The 17,850-nt window shown below is 39.8% G+C and overlaps 1 protein-coding gene across 7 annotated transcripts in view; it reads left to right on the forward strand.

The window, feature by feature from the left end:
• Window positions 1-17,850, forward strand: part of SCMH1 (Scm polycomb group protein homolog 1) — a 190,583-nt gene that overhangs the window by 132,025 nt on the left and 40,708 nt on the right. For all 7 annotated transcript variants that reach the window (XM_082860565.1, XM_082860568.1, XM_082860567.1 and 4 more), the window contains one exon: window positions 15,938-16,170. In XM_082860565.1, the coding sequence (XP_082716691.1) occupies window positions 15,938-16,170 (233 nt within the window). The remainder of the gene's footprint in view (window positions 1-15,937; window positions 16,171-17,850) is intronic.

Consider the following 17,850-nt stretch of genomic DNA (forward strand, 5'->3'; position numbering starts at 1 on the left):
TAGGGGTTTATTTTATTCTTTCCTTCCCTGATTTCTTCTCATCTTTTGGTTTGGGAATCTTCCAGAAGACTGGCTTTATGTATAATTTTTCCTAAGACCCCAAGTCTCTTGGTCTTTTCCTCAAATATACTTGGCTGTATTTAATTTGTTGCTGGTTATTTAGTGCCAGAGAGAGCTGTCATATGTTTCCATGGAAACAGCTATAAGCTTTCATTCCTTATGTCTTATTCCTCAGGAAAGTATTTGTGATTAGCTTCCTTGTTTCCAGACCACCTTTGGGCTGACTTCACACATTGACTTCACACATTTTAACACACACACCTTCTCTTCTTCCTTCCCACCACCACCAATTTGATATGTTTTCATGAACTACTAATACGTGCTTGGCAGAACTTTGGTGCTGAGATATATGCCGTGTAACTTTGGGCATAGGGTCCCTTTGGGATATCAAGATAGATAAAAGAGTGGTATAGCTGAAAGCAAAATACAAGCCGAGATCGGATCCTAGGAACCCTAGGCTGCTCACCAAAGCCAAGTGTTGGAGAGTAGATCACAGAGCAAGCCAAGTACAGGAATCAGGCATCAGCAAAGCCTAGAACCCAAAGTCAGTTAGAAATGAGAACCACCAAGGGCTAATGACAAATTGCAAGGAACATATAAAACACATGGAGGAGGCCCAGATGATGTTTTCCAGACATTGCTCTACTAGTATGGGTCCAGGAGACCTGCTATTGCAGGTTTGAAATGGATATGGTACTCCTAGCACTAAAAAAGTGTGCTCTGGTTAAATTGTATAGCTAGTTGGAAAGACAAGACTTAAGAGTAGTGAAAGTAATTAGAGAATGAACAGCTTCCCCTCCTAGTCCCCCAAGATGTGAAGTTATGTTAATGTAGTGTACAGACAAAATACTAATAGATTCATGAGGCCATCCTGCAGATTAAACTTGGAATAGCTAAGAGTTTGAAAAGAAACAGGCAGAACTGAGAGGTCAAACAATAAGCAGTAGAGTAGATGTAGACCCAATATACTGATGGAAAGAGTGTGTTTGTCTGAGTGAGAATGCTCCTGCATGAGTGGGGAAAGAGTATTGGACAAGGGATCAAGAGACCTGGATTCTTTATCTACCTCTGCTGTCACTTTTCTTCTAGAGGAAATGCTTGCAATTTTTTTAAAAAACAACTTTATTTCATCAAAAGTCCAAGACCTCAAGAGAAATTTAATGAGAACATGTGTATGTTTGTCTAATTGCTCTGAGGGTTAAGAGAACTGAAGGAAATAAACACTGGTTGTGGAGCTCATATGTCTTGGGCACTTTACTATAACTTCCCATGTAATTTTCAGAAAACACTGTGAATGAAATTACCTCCATTTTCCAGAGGAGACAGTAGGCTCAGAAATGTTAAATGATTTATACAAAATCATACCACTTGCAGGTGGCAGACTGAAGATGGAAAACAGGTTGTTCTGATTCCAAAGCCCACGAACTTTTCACTAAGTCTGACTTTTGAATCATGCCAGTCTTCTACTAGACTCTATCCATCAATATTGTTTGCCAATATTTTTGCACCATAAAAGAGAACTGCTAACATATAAAAGAACAGGCTGAGTAGGAGAATAATTATGGTAGTTACCATTTACTGAGCATCTACTATGTGACAGGCACTGTGCAAGATAGTTTACATTATTCTGCTTCTTACAGTGTTGGGGTAACTATTATTAATCCCAATTTTTTTTAAATGCCCAGAGTGTTTGTGACTTTCCCAGTGTCATGCTAGTAGTATATGGTAGAGCTGAGATTTAAATCCAAGTCTTTATGACTCCAAAGCACAAGCATTAGCCATCGACCCAGGTTAAATTGGAATGATTAACTGTGAGGAAAGCTCTAAAAAAATATCAGGTGCACACCCACATCCATGTTCCAAACAGGTCTTTGGATTTGAATGGATTGCACTTAAGGGGCCAACAGAACACATTCAAAGGGAAGGGTCCAGTGTCGCCATTGATTGCCCAGAGGCAGGTTTTGGAGAACAGCATAGAGAGGCTATGGCACAGTTTATGGTGCCGGTCTTGTTATTATAATAGATGAAAAGTCCCTGCTCCTATCAAAGGCCAGCCCCTCCACATTTTCTCTTGATTTCATCCTCTCTTGCCTCTCTTCCGTCTGTCTCACTAGTTTCCTCCTCAAACCTCTCCTTTCTGAAACATCCTCATCAGCATACAAACATGTTCTATCTCCAGTCTTTTAAAATTCTCCCTTGATGGGCTTCCCTGGTGGTGCAGTGGTTGAGAGTCCGCCTGCCGATGCAGGGGACACGGGTTCGTGCCCCGGTCCGGGAGGATCCAACATGCCGCAGAGCGGCTGGGCCCGTGAGCCGTGGCCGCTGAGCCTGCGCGTCCGGAGCCTGTGCTCCACGACGGGAGAGGCCAACAGTGAGAGGCCGGCGTACCGCAAAAAAATAAATAAAAAATAAGGTAAAATTCTCCCTTGACTTTGCATCTCTCTTCCAGCTAATGCCCCATGTCTCTGGAATTTCATAGTGTATTAATTTCCTGTTGTTGCTGTAGCAAGTGACAACAAACCTAGTGGCTTAAAACAACACAGACTTATTAGTTCTGTAGCTCAGAAGTCTGAGTGAGATCATTCGTTTCTCTGTTCTAGTTTTACAGGGACAAAATCAAGGTGTTAGCCAGCCTGAGCTTTTATCTGGAGGCTCTGAGGAAGAATCACTTTCAGGCTCACTCAGGTTGGTGGAGGATTCAGTTCCATGCCATTGTAGGCTTGGGTCTCCATGTTCTTGCTGGCTGTTCGCCAGGGGATACTCAACTTCTAGAGGCTGCTCACATTCCCTGGCTTGTGGCCTCTTTCATCTACAAAGTCAGTAAGAGTAGGTTGAGTCCTTCTCACACTTTGAATCTCTCTGCTCTCCCGCTTCTGCTTCTCTCAGGCTTCCAGCTAGAGAAGGTTCTTGGTTTGTAAAGATTAACGTGATTAGACTGAGCCCACTTGAATAATCTATGATAATCTCCCTATTTTAAGAGTTCAACCTTAATTACAGCTGTAAAATCCCTTTTGCCGTGTAAGTAACGTATTTACAAGCTCCAGAGATTAGTGTGTGGACATCTTTGGAGGGCCATTCCATGCAGTAAAACTTAAAAAAAACCTGGCCTGTAGTCACTATTTCTATTTCCATCTTCCATTCACTCCTTAGCACTCTCCAATTGCTCTTCAGGCCCCACTGTTCCAGAGAAACTGCCCTTAGGAAGAACACGGCGACCTCCATGTTGACAAAGCCTGCTCTGCCCTCATTTTGCCCAGTCTCTCCGTAACTTCCAGCACAGTTGATCAGTCTCTCCTTCCTGAAACACTACCTTCTCTTTGTTTCTGGGATGTTACATTCTGTATATGTTCAACTCCTGTCTCACTAAGTATGCCTTCTCAGTCTCCTTTGGCTTAGGTTCCCCCACTTTTTAGCCCCTAGTTGTTGGAGTGTTCCAGGGCTCAGTCCTAGGCCCTCTCCTATACTCTTCTATATGCTCTGTCTCCTCCCAAATGATTTCAGTCAGTCCCATGTCTTTATATTACTGTCTATATGCTAATTACTACCAAAATTATATCTCTACCCTTGACCTTTCTATCGAATTCTAGACTCGTTTATTTGGCTACCTACTTATCTCCAGATATCTACAAGTCATTTAGCACATAATAGGGCCAAAGCAGATTCTTTTTTTTTTTTTTTTTTTTTTGGTGGTACGCGGGCCTCTCACTGTTGTGGCCTCTTCCGTTGAGGAGCACAGGCTCCAGACGCACAGACTTAGCGGCCATGGCTCACGGGCCTAGGCGCTCCGCGGCATGTGGGATCCTCCCGGCCCGGGGCACGAACCCGTGTCCCCTGCATCGGCAGGTGGACGCTCAACCACTGCGCCACCAGGGAAGCCCCCAAAGCAGATTCTTGATTCCCAACCTACCTCCTCCCAAACCTCCTATTCCTCTAGTCTTCCCGATCTTGGTAAATGATCAAAAACCTAAAATTCATCCTGAATTGCTCTTTCCCTTCCCTCTGCCATCTAGTTTAGTGGTGCTGTCAGCTCTGCTTACAAAATGTATCTTGTATTTATTCACCTCTTTTACCCTCATGGCTATCACATTAATCTCAGACACCATCATCTCTTGCATGGACTTCTACAGTCAGCATCCTAACTGATGTCTCTGCTTCCATTATTGCCCTCCTATAGTCCATTCTCCACAGAGCGTCCAGGGTGATCATTTTCAAAAGTAAATTAGATCATGTTCTTTCTGTGATTCAGAAGGCCCTACATGATCTGACCCCACCTATTTTTATGACTTCATCTTATGCCATTATTTCCTCTCTTCACCCTGCTTCAGTCTCTCTGGTCTCTTTGTTTCTTAAACAAGTCAATTTCATTATTTTCTTGGGACCTTTACACCTGCTGTCTCCTCTGCCTGGAGCACTCTGCCCTAGATCCTCACATGCCCAATGCCTTCTTGTCGTGCCAGTCAGTTCAAATGTCACCTCTCAAAGAGCCTTTCTTGACCATCCCTCAGTCACTGTCTATCACACTGCTGTTTTACTTTCTTCATAGCACTTATCATTCATTGAAATTACCTTTTTATTTATTTATATTCCTGGATTATACTACAGAGCCTACCACATAATGTATTCTCAATTTAGAATGTTTGTTGGAGTAATGAATGAACAAATAAGTGAAAGAATGGATCTTGAGTTAGTAAAAGGGAATCTTAATATGATGAAAAGAGCAAGGACTTTAGAGTTAGACATTCTGGATTTAAGTTTCAGACCTGCCTCATTACTTATGGGACCTTGGCCAAGTTACTGAAGTTGAAGTTGCCTCATCAGTTAAGTAAAGATAATATATGCTTCATAGGAAAGACTTCAAAGCTCATTGTTTGGGCTTCCCTGGTGGCACAGTGATTGAGAGTCCGCCTGCCGCTGCAGGGGACACGGGTTCGTGCCCCAGTCCGGGAAGATCCCACATGCCGCGGAGTGGCTGGGCCCGCGAGCCATGGCCGCCGAGCCTGCGCATCCGGAGCCTCTGCAGCGGGAGAGACCACAACAGTGAGAGGCCCGCATACCGCAAAAAAAAAAAAAAAAAAGCTCATTGTTTTTAATGCCAATATATACTACTATTTATGCACCCTAGTAAATTTTATTAACGATAATTATTGTCCATACTGCCATTGCAGATAGTATGGCACCACTTTCATAGTAGGTGCTCAATAAATGTTGGAGTAATTTTGCTTAAAGGAACTATCATCAAGGGACACCCATTTGTAAGCTACTTCCTTTCTCCATTCTCGGTCTTAACAGTTTCTGTCTGCCTTTTAGTGACATTATTGATCATTATAATGTCCAAGGAAATAAGATTAGAGATACACATATGCTCATGTATCAGAAGAAGTTTATCAAGGAGGGGAGATCAGTTATACACATCTTTATGTGCTACTACCCTAACTTAGATGAGCTTCTGCCTTTAGAGTGAACCTCATCATTACCTTTGCCACATGTAGAGTCATGGTACCTACCGTTTGTCTGTCAGCAGAGTCTTTATGTATTAGAGCTGGAAAGTTCCTTAAATGTCACGTGGACTCTTCTCAAGCTGGCTCCAGCATCTGTTTCACTTCTGTGGACTTAAGGCACACAGAAGTACCCACAAGTCCTCATATAACCATGCTTTTTTAGTTCCATGCCTTTCTACATACTGTCTCCTCTGAAGTACCCTACTCACCCTCCACCCTTGCCCTTTCCTAATGCAAGAACCATTCATTCTTCAAAGATTAGTTAAGGGAGTTCGCTGGTGGCCTAGTGTTAGGATTCCAGGCTTCCACTGCCATGGCCCAGGTTCAGTCCCTGCTCGGGGAACTGAGACTTTACAAGCCACGTGGCGCAGCCAAAAAAAAAAAAAGTTAAAATGTCACTTAATTTGAAATCACACCTGACAAGTCTCTCTTGCCTGTCTCCTTTGCTCCCTGTCCTTCCCTGGCAGTTAGCCACTCCCTCCTTCAGGTTCTTATAACCCTATGTGTGTATACATTTTGAATCTTTTCTGGAATTTTTTAATTTGACATGATTTCAGCTTTACAGAAAAATTGCAGCAGTGGTACAAAGAATTGCCATATACCCTTCACCAAGATTCTCCAATTATTAACATTTTATCACATTTGCATTATTAGTCTCTCTCAATACATAATACATATTTGTTCTGAACCATTTGGCAATGACTTGCATACATAATGTCCCTTTACTATTAAAGACTTTAGTGTATGTTTTCTGAAAACAAGGGCATACTTTTCTCTAGACATAGTGCTAATGTTAAAATCAGAAAATTAATATTGATATAGTATTAAGAGCGAATCTACAGCCCTTCTAGTTATTAAAACCAGAAAATTAAAGTCAGTGTAGTACCAGTAGCTAATCAATAAACCATATTCATATTTTGCCAATTGTCCCAATAATATTCTTTCAGGAAAAGAAAATTCTGGATCATGAGTTGTACTTGTCGTGTCTCTTTAGTCTCCATTCATGTGGAACTGTTTTCTGTCATTCTTCCTTGTCTTTCATGACCTTAATATTTCTTTATAAATATTTGTCCAGTTATTCTATAGACTGGTTCTCAATTTGGGTTTGTCTGATGTCACCTCATGATTAGATTCAGGTTATACATTTTTGACAGGAAGGCTCTACAAGTGATAGTCTTCTGAAAGCATTGTATTTGGAGATACATATCATTTATCCTAACTGCAGATAGTAACTTTGATTACTTGGTTCACATAGTATCTACCAAGTTTCTTCACTTCATTCCTTTGTAATTAGTTAATAATCTTGCAGGTAAATACTCTGAGACTATAAATATCCTGTTTCTCCTCAGACTTTCACCTAATAGTTTTAGCACCCATTGATGGGTGTTGCTTGAATCAGTTATTGCCCAAATGGCTATTTTATAATTCCCTCATTTCTTCTACATTTGGTAGTTGGGGTTCTACTGTAAGCAAGAGTTTTTCCTTCTCTATTTTTTTAATTTATTCATTTAGTTACATAATTATGGACTCTTGATTCTTATTTTATTCAGTAACAATTTCTTATTGTCATTATTTGTTTTGATGCTCAAATTGCCCCAGATGTAGCCAGTGGAAGCCCCTTGAAGTTGTCTCATGTGTCCTTTTGACATGGCCCCATCATTGTTTTCTGACCAGTGTGTTCCAGGTTCATCTTCCTTATCCCGGTCCATACCCAATGAATTGTGATTAATTGTATAAAGATCTACTCCTAACCATCTCAAGATTGTGCTCCTCCAGGACAAGAATCATGTTGGGTTTTTTCACCTTAGATAATTGGCAAGCCTTGACACTTAGCATTTTCTAAATTTTCAATGAAAAATTTAGCTGAAATTTACTGATGTGGTCAAATTAATTAATATAATTTGAATTGCCACTTCCTGGGCTCCGGAAGGAAGAGAGATTGCTTCCTTCCTCCTCAGCTACATGAGAGAATGTGTGCAGAGAAGACCCCTAAGACTAGAATCATGCCTGGCTCTGCCACTCTTAACTTCTCTGAGGCTTGCTTTCCTTACTTGTCAAAGGAGAGGATAATGTCTGCCTTCACAAGATTATGAAGGCCACATGAAATTACAAGTGTACAAGAATTTTGTCTAAGTATTGTTGGTTAAGAGAGTAATTCCATCAACCTTAGTAGCATCAAAATGTGTTGGAGAATATTCCCATCTCTCATCTTTCTCTGAAGTAGGACAGACATTAAATTACTTAATTATTTGCATGTGGAAAAATAAGAAAAGATTGTGTTTAAATGACAAACTCAATGTCACACCATAAGGGACAGAACTAGAATTAGATCTCTGGTCCCCTGACATCAACTCAATTTTTTTCCAACTAGGATAATTAAGTTAGAATGTGGCAGGACAGGGCTTCCTGATAGGGAAAACTTCGAAATCCTGGAATCCCTCAGGATAGCTTAAGAAATCCATTATTAAGAAGCTTTTAAATTAGTATGAAGCTTAATCTCGCTGCTGGCTACTCATACATGAACAGCATGCCCTGATTTTTCAGAACTGTTAAATATAATTGGTTCGTTTCTTCTGTCTGTATCTTTCAGGCCAGAGAGAGCAACCCCTTTGCCAGTTGGTGTCATGGACTTTTATTTCTAGCCTTAAGGGAAGAAAGAAGAAAAACTGTTTTCTGACACTTAGAAAGCCAATTAAAGCCCTGTTCAGTTCTTCTTTTACATCTGTTGACTTTTTTATTATACAAACATGTGCTGGGTACCAACTAAGATCTCAGCACCTTACCATGTGATGCTAGGAATTCCAAAGTAAATCACTTTCCTCACTGCTCAGCTCAGATTCCGTGTTTGTTACTGGAGGTATATGGGGCAGTCTTGGGGTTTATACTAATCAGGTTAAACATTTGGCATGTTCAGTTACTCAGTCTTAAGTGTGGAACAGGTAGAGAGTTGGATTGGAGTTTTTTCTAGGCAAATGTGTTGGAAAAAGAAGGGCAAGGAAGTGATTATAATTATAGATCAGTGGTTCTCAAACCTTTTGGTATCAGGAAACCTTTTATATCCTTAACCCAAAAGAGCTTTCATTTTGTGGGTTATCTATATCACTATATTATAAATTAAAACTTAGAACTTTTTAAGACATAAGAATATACAGGCACGCATGCCATTAGCTGTCAGAGTGATATCACACTTGTAGCATCCTGAAAACTCTACTGTGAGAGAATGAGAATGAAAAATGCAAATAATGTTTTAGCATCATGAAAATAATTTTCATCTCATAGACCTTCAAAAGGATTTCAAGAATCCCCAGAGATTCCCAGACTGTAGTTGGAAAACTACTAACCATATAACATTTTATTGATAAAAATGTGTCCTATATGTGTCAATTACATTGGTTGGTTAATTTGTTATTTGGTTATCTATGTTAATTAGTTATTTATGTTATTAGTTGTTTAATTGTGTTATCAAATATTTTCTATCCTTCTTGATTGTTTTTCACATTCTTGACTTATCAATTACTGAGAGAAATGTGTTAAAATATCCACTGCATAATTATGGATTTTTCTGTTTCTGCTTTTACTTATTTAAACTTTTGCTTTTATATTTTGTATTATTAGGTACATATAAATTTAAGGTTATTATAGCTTCCTTTTGAATTGACTATTTTTTGCTATAATTATCATTTATTTATAAGTAATTTTAATTCATTTCATTTCCACTTTAACTGGAGTTTTTTTTAATTGAAATATAGTTGATGTATAATATTATGTTAATTTCAGGTGAACTACATGGTGATTTAACATTTGCAGACATTAGGAAACAATGACCATGATAAGTCTAGCCACCATCTTTCCCCATACAAAGCTATTACAGCATTATTGACCATATTTCTTATGCGTGCGTGACATCCCCGTGGCTTATTTTATAACTGAGGTTTTGTGCCTCTTAAGCCCCTTCACCTGTTTTGCCACACCCTCCACTGCCCTCCCATCTCTCAGTCACTAGTTTGCTGTCTGCATCTATGAGTCTGTTTTTGTTTTCTTTTGTTTGTTTTGTTTAAATTCCATATATAAGTGAGATCGTACAGTATTTGTCTTTCTCTGATTTATTTCACTTAGCATAATACCTTCTAGATTCATCCATGTTGTCACACATGGCAAGATTTCATTTTTTTTTTTATGGCTGAGTAAATATTCCATTGCACGTATATACCACATTTTCTTAAGCCATTCATCTGTCAGAGGACTTAGGTTGCTTCCATATTGTGTCTGCTGTAAACAATAATACAGTGAACATTGGTGTGCACATGCCTTTAGAATTAGTGTTGTTGTTTTCTTTGGGTAAATACCCAGAAGTGAAATTACTGGATCATATGGCAGTTCTATTTTTAATTTTTTGAAGAACCTCCATGCTGTTTTCCATAATGGCTGCACCAATTTACATTCCCACCAACAGTGAATGAGGGTTCTCTTTTCTCCACATCCTTGCCAACACCTGTTATTTGTTCTCTTATGGGTAATAGCCATTCTGACAAATGTGGGTGGTATCTCATTGTGGTTTTGATTTGCATTGCCCTGATGATTAGTGATGTTGAGCATCTTTCCATGTGATATTTCTTTGGGAAAATATCTATTCAGGTCCTCTACCCATTTGTTAATTGGGTTATTTTTTGTTATTTTTTAATTTTTATTTATTTATTTATTTATGGCTGTGTTGGGTCTTCGTTTCTGTGCGAGGGCTTTCTCTAGTTGCGGCAAGTGGGGGCCACTCTTCATCGCGGTGCGCGGGCCTCTCACTATCGCGGCCTCTCTTGTTGCGGAGCACAGGCTCCAGATGCGCAGGCTCAGTAATTGTGGCTCACAGGCCTAGTTGCTCCGCGGCGTGTGGGATCTTCGCAGACCAGGGCTCGAACCCATGTCCCCTGTATTGGCAGGCAGATTCTCAACCACTGCACCACCAGGGAAGCCCCGGTTGTTTTTTTGATGTTGAGTTGTATGAGTTATTTGTATATTTTGGATGTTAACCCCTTATTGGATGTATCATTTGCAAGTTTCTTCTCTCATTCAGTAGACTGCCTTTTCATTTTGGTGATATGAATTGACTGTTTTCTCTTGAGGAAATGTCCCTTTTAGTCTAGTCATACTTCTTGTATTAGGACTGTCTTGTCTGATATTAATATAGCCACTTGCACTTTCTTTGGTTAATGTTCACAGGGTGTATATTTTTCCATCTGTTTGTTTTTTATCTTCCTGTGTCATCATATTTTAAGTTTTCTTATTTCAATGCCATCTTATAAACAGATATAATCGGGTTCGGTGAGGGGTGGGGCTTTGGTCTTGTATGTTAATTTTTTCTTATTGTTTTATTCAAACCACTTGTATTTAATGTAATTATTTATTTGGGTTTAAGTCTACCATTTTGCATTTTGCTTTTTGTTTTCTCTTTGCCTAAGTTCTCCCTCATTTCTTTGTTCCTCCTTTCTTGCCTTCTTTTGGATTAATCGAGTGTGTTTTATTATTCCATTCCTCTCTCCTTAGCTTTTAGTGATACATTCTTGTTATAATTTTTTAACTAGTTAGAATTATACATCCTGGACTTATTAAAGTTAATCTTAAATAAGCACTCTAGCCACTCCCCAAATAATGCAAAGTTCTTAGCAAATTTTGGCTCCATTTACCCTCCCACTTCCATCCTTTCTGCTATTGCTTTCATATAATTTACTAATACAGTTGACCTTTGAACGATGTGCAGATTAGGGGCACCACCCCCTTGTACAGTCAAATCTATATGTAACTTCACAGTCATCCCTGCTTATCCGTGGTTCCACATCTATGGATTTAACCAACGGTGGATCATGCAGTACTGTAGTACATGTTTGTTGAAAAAAGTCTGCATACAAATGGATACACACAGTTCAAACCCTTGTTTTTCAGGGGTCAACTATACGTATATTATAAACCCTACAAGCCATTTTTAAAATTCTTTTTCTAAATTGTCAGTATTCTCTTGTATCTATCCACATATTTACCCTTTCTTATGCTCTTCCTTCCTTCCTGCAGTTGTATTTTTTCCATCTGTGATTACTTTCCTTCATCCTGAAGAACTTCATTTTTATTTCCTGTAGTTTAGGTCTGTTAGTGACAAATTCTCTCAGCTTTGATTTTTCTGAAACAGTTATTTCACCTTCATTTTCTTAAAAAATTTTAATTGAATGAAAGATTCTTTAAATTCTGTAGTGCTTTACAATTTTCAAAAGTTTCACACAGATGACTTTTTATAATTGCATGGTAACCCTGTTTCTTCCCCCTACCCCTATATTGCCCCTCCCCTCCCTTACTGGTAATCACTAGTTTGTTCTCTATATCTGTGAGTCTGCTTCTTTTTTTGTTTCATTCACTAGGTTGTTGTATTTTTTAGATTCCACATATAAGTGATATCATACAGTATTTGTCTTTCTCTGTCTGACTTATTTCACGTAGCATAATGCTCTCCAGGTCTAGCCATGTTGCTGCAAATGGCAAAAAATTCACTTTTTTATGGCTGAGTAGTATTCTTTTCTATATATATATGGAATATATATATATCTATCAATATATATCAATATATATATACCACATATATATACCACATATATATATATACCACATATATATATATACACACATATATACACCACATCTTCTTTATCTATTCATCTGTTGACAGACACTTAGATTGTTTCCATACTATTTCACCTTCATTTTTGAAGGATATTTTCACTAAACATAGAACTCTAGGTTGGCAATTTATATATTTTGTCCCTTGAAAACTATCATTTAAAACTATCACTTCTGGGCTTCCCTGGTGGCGCAGTGGTTGAGAGTCCACCTGCCGATGCAGGGGACATGGGTTTGTGCCCCGGTCCAGGAAGATCCCACATGCTGTGGAGTGGCTAGGCCTGTGAGCCATGGCCACTGAGCCTGCGCGTCCGGAGCCTGTGCTCTGCAACGGGAGAGGCCACAACAGTGAGAGGCCTGCGTATCTCAAAAAAAAAAAAACAAAAAACTATTGCTTCTTACTTTCATAGTTTCTATTAAAAAGTCAATTGCTTCTGTAAGAGTAATCCTTTTCTCTCTAACTGCTTTTAAAAATTTATCTTTGTCTTTCATTTCACTTGTATTTTATGTATTTTATTTTCAGCCGTTTAACAGTGGTGTGTTTTGGTATATTTTTGGGGTTTTTTTTGTATTTTTGCTGCTTGTGGATTGCTGAGCTCTTTTTTCATTAGTCTTCAAATATTGCTTTTACCTCATTCTCTCTGTCTTCTCTCACTGGGATTATAGTTACTCATATTTTGGATCTACTGACTGTGTCCACATGTCTCTATTGCTCTAACCTGTTTTTTCCATATTTTTGCTTCATTTTGCATGTTTTCTATTGATTTTTCTTCAAATTTAGTAATTCTTCTGCTGGGTCTTGTCTGCCCTTAAATCTATCCAATGAGTTCTTAATTTTTAATATTGTATCTTTTATTCTAGTGTGTCCATTTAATTTTTTATATAGGTTCCAGTTTTCTGTGAGTATTACTTATCTTTTCTTACATTTTGTTCATCTTTTCCTCTACTTTTTAAAACCATATTAATTATGGTTATCTTAAAGTCTGCTTCATTATCTGGATAATACATGAGTCTTCTATTGTCTGTATTTTTCTTGATTACCAGTCACATTGTTCTGCCTTTTTTTATGTCATGTGTATATACGTACACACACGCACACACATGCACACACACTGGATATTTTATATAAAAGAACTGTTGAGGGCTCCCCTGGTGGCGCAGTGGTTGAGAGTCCGCCTGCCGATGCAGGGGACACGGGTTCGTGCCCCGGTTCGGGAGGATCCCACATGCCGCGGAGCGGCTGGGCCCGTGAGCCATGGCCGCTGAGCCTGCGCGTCCGGAGCCTGTGCTCCGCAGTGGGAGAGGCCACAGCAGTGAGAGGCCCGCGTACCGCAAAAAAAAAAAAAAAAAAAAAAGAACTGTTGAGACTCCAGCTGATATTTTCCATCAGAAAGAATTCTTCCTTTCCTCTTTCCTTTAGGCTAATAGGATAAGGGCCTGATCCCCTCAGTCTAATCATGGATTGAGCTAGTTCAGATCTGAATTGTACCTATGGTTCATATCCATGTTCCTTGCACCTGGTCCCTCTTGGGCTCTGGACTGAGAACCTAATGGGTCTCCATCTTCATAGTCCTGAAAAACCGCAAGAGATTGTCCTACCCTTTAGAGGTTTGGGGCTTGGTTCTTTGACCCTTCAGTCCTTACAATTTCAAAATATGACATTTATCTTGAAGAGGAGATCAGCTGTGCTAGAGGTAGACCTCCTCCTTCTAGTGGAACCTTGTCTCCTGAAATCACAAGATTATAGCAGTTTTCACTCTGCCTTTTTAGAAGCTCTCAGCCTAGCTTTGCAGCTCCAGTATGCAGGCTCAGAACTCAGCAAATGTCCCTTGGGAAAAACTGGCCACACAGATGGAACTCCTCAAGTTCCAATCTGTCACAGAGCCTCTCTGATTTTTCTTTCCTCCAGTGGAGCTCCTCTGCACAGGCCAAGCCTGACTGTCGGTTCATGCCCAAATTTGGCAGATGTCCTCAGGAAAGTAAACAGTGTCAGCTACTTCAGGAGCCCTCTCCACCCAGGTCTGGAATTCCAGTTCATCTAATCCTCACGATTTTTACAACAATGCAATGTCTTTTAAAGATAATTTATCTGACTTTTTCTAGTTGCTGCATCAGCAATGTTACACTGTCATGATCTATAACATCCTACCTGGAAGCACAAGAAATACCATCTTCTACCTACCCACTGTAATTAGTTTATTAACTTGTCTCCCTAGTTCTATTCTTGTCCCCTCCCAGAACAGCCAGAGTGCTCCTTTTAAGTACACCCAGTCACACCCTGCTCAGAACCCTCCAGTGGCTTCCCTTTAGACTTAAAATAAGTTTGGATTCGTTTTCATGGCCTACAAAATCCCACACAATCTTATTACTACTCCCTTTCTAACCTTATCTCCCACCACTCTCCCCTTCGCTCACTCAATTCCAGCTATACTGACCTCCTTTCCATTTCTCAGACACGTTAACATGTTTCCATCTCAGAATCTTTGCACTTGTTATATACCCTCTACTTGGATCTTCCTCAGATCTTCATAAGGCTTTGCCTTTATTTCATTTGGGAGCTCTGTGCAAACGTCACCTCCTCAAAGAGGACTTTCCTCACCCCTCTGTCTCCTTACCTTGCTTTAGTTTTAATCATAGCACTTACCTAACATTATACTGTATACTTACTTGCCTATTTTCTGTCTCCCCCGACTAGGAGATAAGCTCCATGAGAGTGGAAACTATGTCTGTTATGTTCACTGTTCTACCCCAGTGCTTAGATTAGTGCATAGCCTGTAGTAAGTGCTTAATAACTTTGTGGAAAGAATTAGCTACCCCTTACCATGAAAAATTCTCAATTAAGGAGAAGAAGGATTGGAGTAAAACTGAAAGTACTCTAACATAGGTGTCTACAGAATGTTTTGGAGTAAGTGGAATACTGATGGAGTTGGGACATAGTCAGACAAGGCCTCAGTAAGGAGGTGGCCCTGGAGCTGAGTGTTGAAAACTGAGTACTGATGTATGTCTGACCAGGAAGAATAGAGAACTCAACATATATGAACGAATTGGTGTTCAGAAAACAGAGGAGCTAGAACATGGGGGTGGGTGATAGGAAATGACATCAGACATAACTGGAGAGCAAGGCAGGGGCAGAGTCACAAAAGTCTTTGGATATCAGAATAAAGAATTTGGACTTTACCTTAAAGGTAATATGGAGCAAAGATTTTTAAGGTAAGGAAATATGCTATCAGATGTATATATTTCCATGTGTTTCACTACTCCTCACTGCAATAATCACACTAAAACTTTAAGTAGATTGATATAGAAAATCCCTGATTTGGTTGTCAGGGCCCAGTTTCAAAACATAAGTCCTTATCCCAACTCACTGTATAACCTAGGGAAGGCATCATTTCCTCTCTGGGCCTCAGATCTTCATTCTTAGCAGGAGAAGATTGTAGGTGAGATCCATTCCATCTCTGAGCCTGTGTTTATATGCTTTAACTAGATTCCTTGGGGAGAACAGTTTAATTTTTTCTGCATCTGCCAGAAATAATTAAAACTTCCAATTCTGGCCGATCAAAATTCAGTTCTCTTCTGAGATTTTCTACCATTTAGGTCAGATGCCAAGAAACTAGCTTCCTGGGATAAAACTATCCAAGCAGAAGTAGCAAGTCTTTTTTTCCCTCTGGCTGGGATGGGAATGCAAGTGGGAAGAGGGGGTGTTAGAATGAGTCTTTTTCTTGCAGTTGTGATTCCAAAGAATCCCTATCCTGCATCCGAGGCGAACACTGAGAAGCCCGGCATCCACAGCAACACCAAAACTGCCTTGGAGCCTCAACCAGGGCAGAGGGGGCGTAAACCAGGAAAGAAGCGGGGCCGGACACCCAAGCCCCTAATTCCCCATCCCATCTCTACCCCATCCAAGTCAGCTGAACCTTTGAAATTCCCAAAGAAGAGGGGTCCCAAACCTGGCAGTAAGGTAGGTAAAAATGGGGGTTTGCCAGCACGGGATAAATGGTTATAAAGGGGTAACTCATCCGTATCCATCCATCTTAGAAAGGGATGTGTCTGGCCCTACTCTCCCCCTTGTGTATGCTTTTAAGAAGAATCTCCTATATTGTCATCCCTACTTTAGCTACTTACCTGGGAGTTGGTAATGTTACAGATAAGATAGTATGGATAAGAAACAAATTTTTACTTTGAAAGTTACATTCATGGGAATTCTGGTCTAATATCTTCCATAGATGGAAGGCCCTGCTCCTAATTGTTTTTAACCTACCCAGAGTGGATGCCCAGGTATGTGAACAGAAAGAGAAAAGTGACTCTGTAAATGTATTTATTTTTCTGTCCCTGTACCTTCTTTTAAAAAAAAAAAAAAAGAAAAGAAGAAGAAAGAAAGAAAATTATTGAATATTTACTAAGTATCAGGCTCTGTACCTGACACCACTATATATCACATGATCTTCACAAAACCCTTGGAGATGAGTAGTGTTAATGTTATTAAATAGTCAAATAAGTTGAGACTTAAAGATGTGAAATGACTTCACTATGGTCACATAGCTAATAAATGGCAAGGGCTACAGAGATGGGTCTCCAGATCTTCTAGTTCTAAGGTCACTGCTGCCCTACCACATATTCACTCTCTCACATTTCCTGAGGGAGGTTAACACTTACCTCTGGTGTAGGAAAAGACTGCTTGGTCGAGCTTCACTGAGCACTGTTAGAAAGTATCACCTTTTAGTCATGACCAGTTCTCCATGTGTATCTTCCCTAGGGAAACCATTGGTATGAAACCTACTCAGCTGCTTCTCTAGGGCTTCCTTTGGCATCACCTTCTTTCTCCACTCACTTCTTAACTATCAGGGAATTTCTCTGCAACTCCCTCCCACACTAGACTACCTGAGTTCCAGTTTAGAAATGATACCCAGTTCTCCCTAGGCATTCCTTTCTAATTTCATAAGTTCCTCCCTAGGTTTGGTTGGTTGGGTGGGTTTGTTTTGTTTATTAGCTCCAGCTGACCTCAGTCCTTCTCGAATATAAGCTCTTCAAGGTCAGGAATCTAGTCTTTTTTTCTCTTTTTCTTCTGCAGTGCCCTATATCCCAATCTCTTGGGAAATGTTCAGTATATGCAAGATGGATGGATGTATGCATGCATGGATGGATGGATGGATGGATTTTAGCGATGATGTTCCAATTGAGATTATCTCTTATTTATTGGTTTTGAATTCTTGATGTCACATCCTAATCCTTCTATGTAACACATAATGCTCCTGATCTATTACCACTAACCCCAAACCCAGGGGTTCATTTTTGTGTCCATTACGGTCTTCTCATTCTCATGTTGTGGAGGAGAGGCTGGCTGAAGGCTCTAAAGATTCCAAGGCCAGGGAAGTCATGCTTTTGACGATGTGAAGGCACCTTGACAGATTAAAAACAGAGAAAACTTGTCTCTGAGGTTCCAAAGACAGAACCAGAACCAATGAGCAGAAACTCAAGCAGACAGACTTTGTCTCAATATAAAAGGAACAGTTAAATCTATTTCAAAATGCAAGTAGTGATCTCCCATCACTAGAGGTATTTCATCAGGTACCAGGTGACTACTGGGAGGGATGTTTTCAAGGAGTGGAAAGTAGAAGTGTTAGATGGATAGTTGGATTAA

Source organism: Leucopleurus acutus (assembly GCF_964270905.1).
Source record: "Leucopleurus acutus genome assembly, chromosome: 2".
NCBI classification, from domain to species: Eukaryota; Metazoa; Chordata; class Mammalia; order Artiodactyla; family Delphinidae; genus Leucopleurus; species Leucopleurus acutus.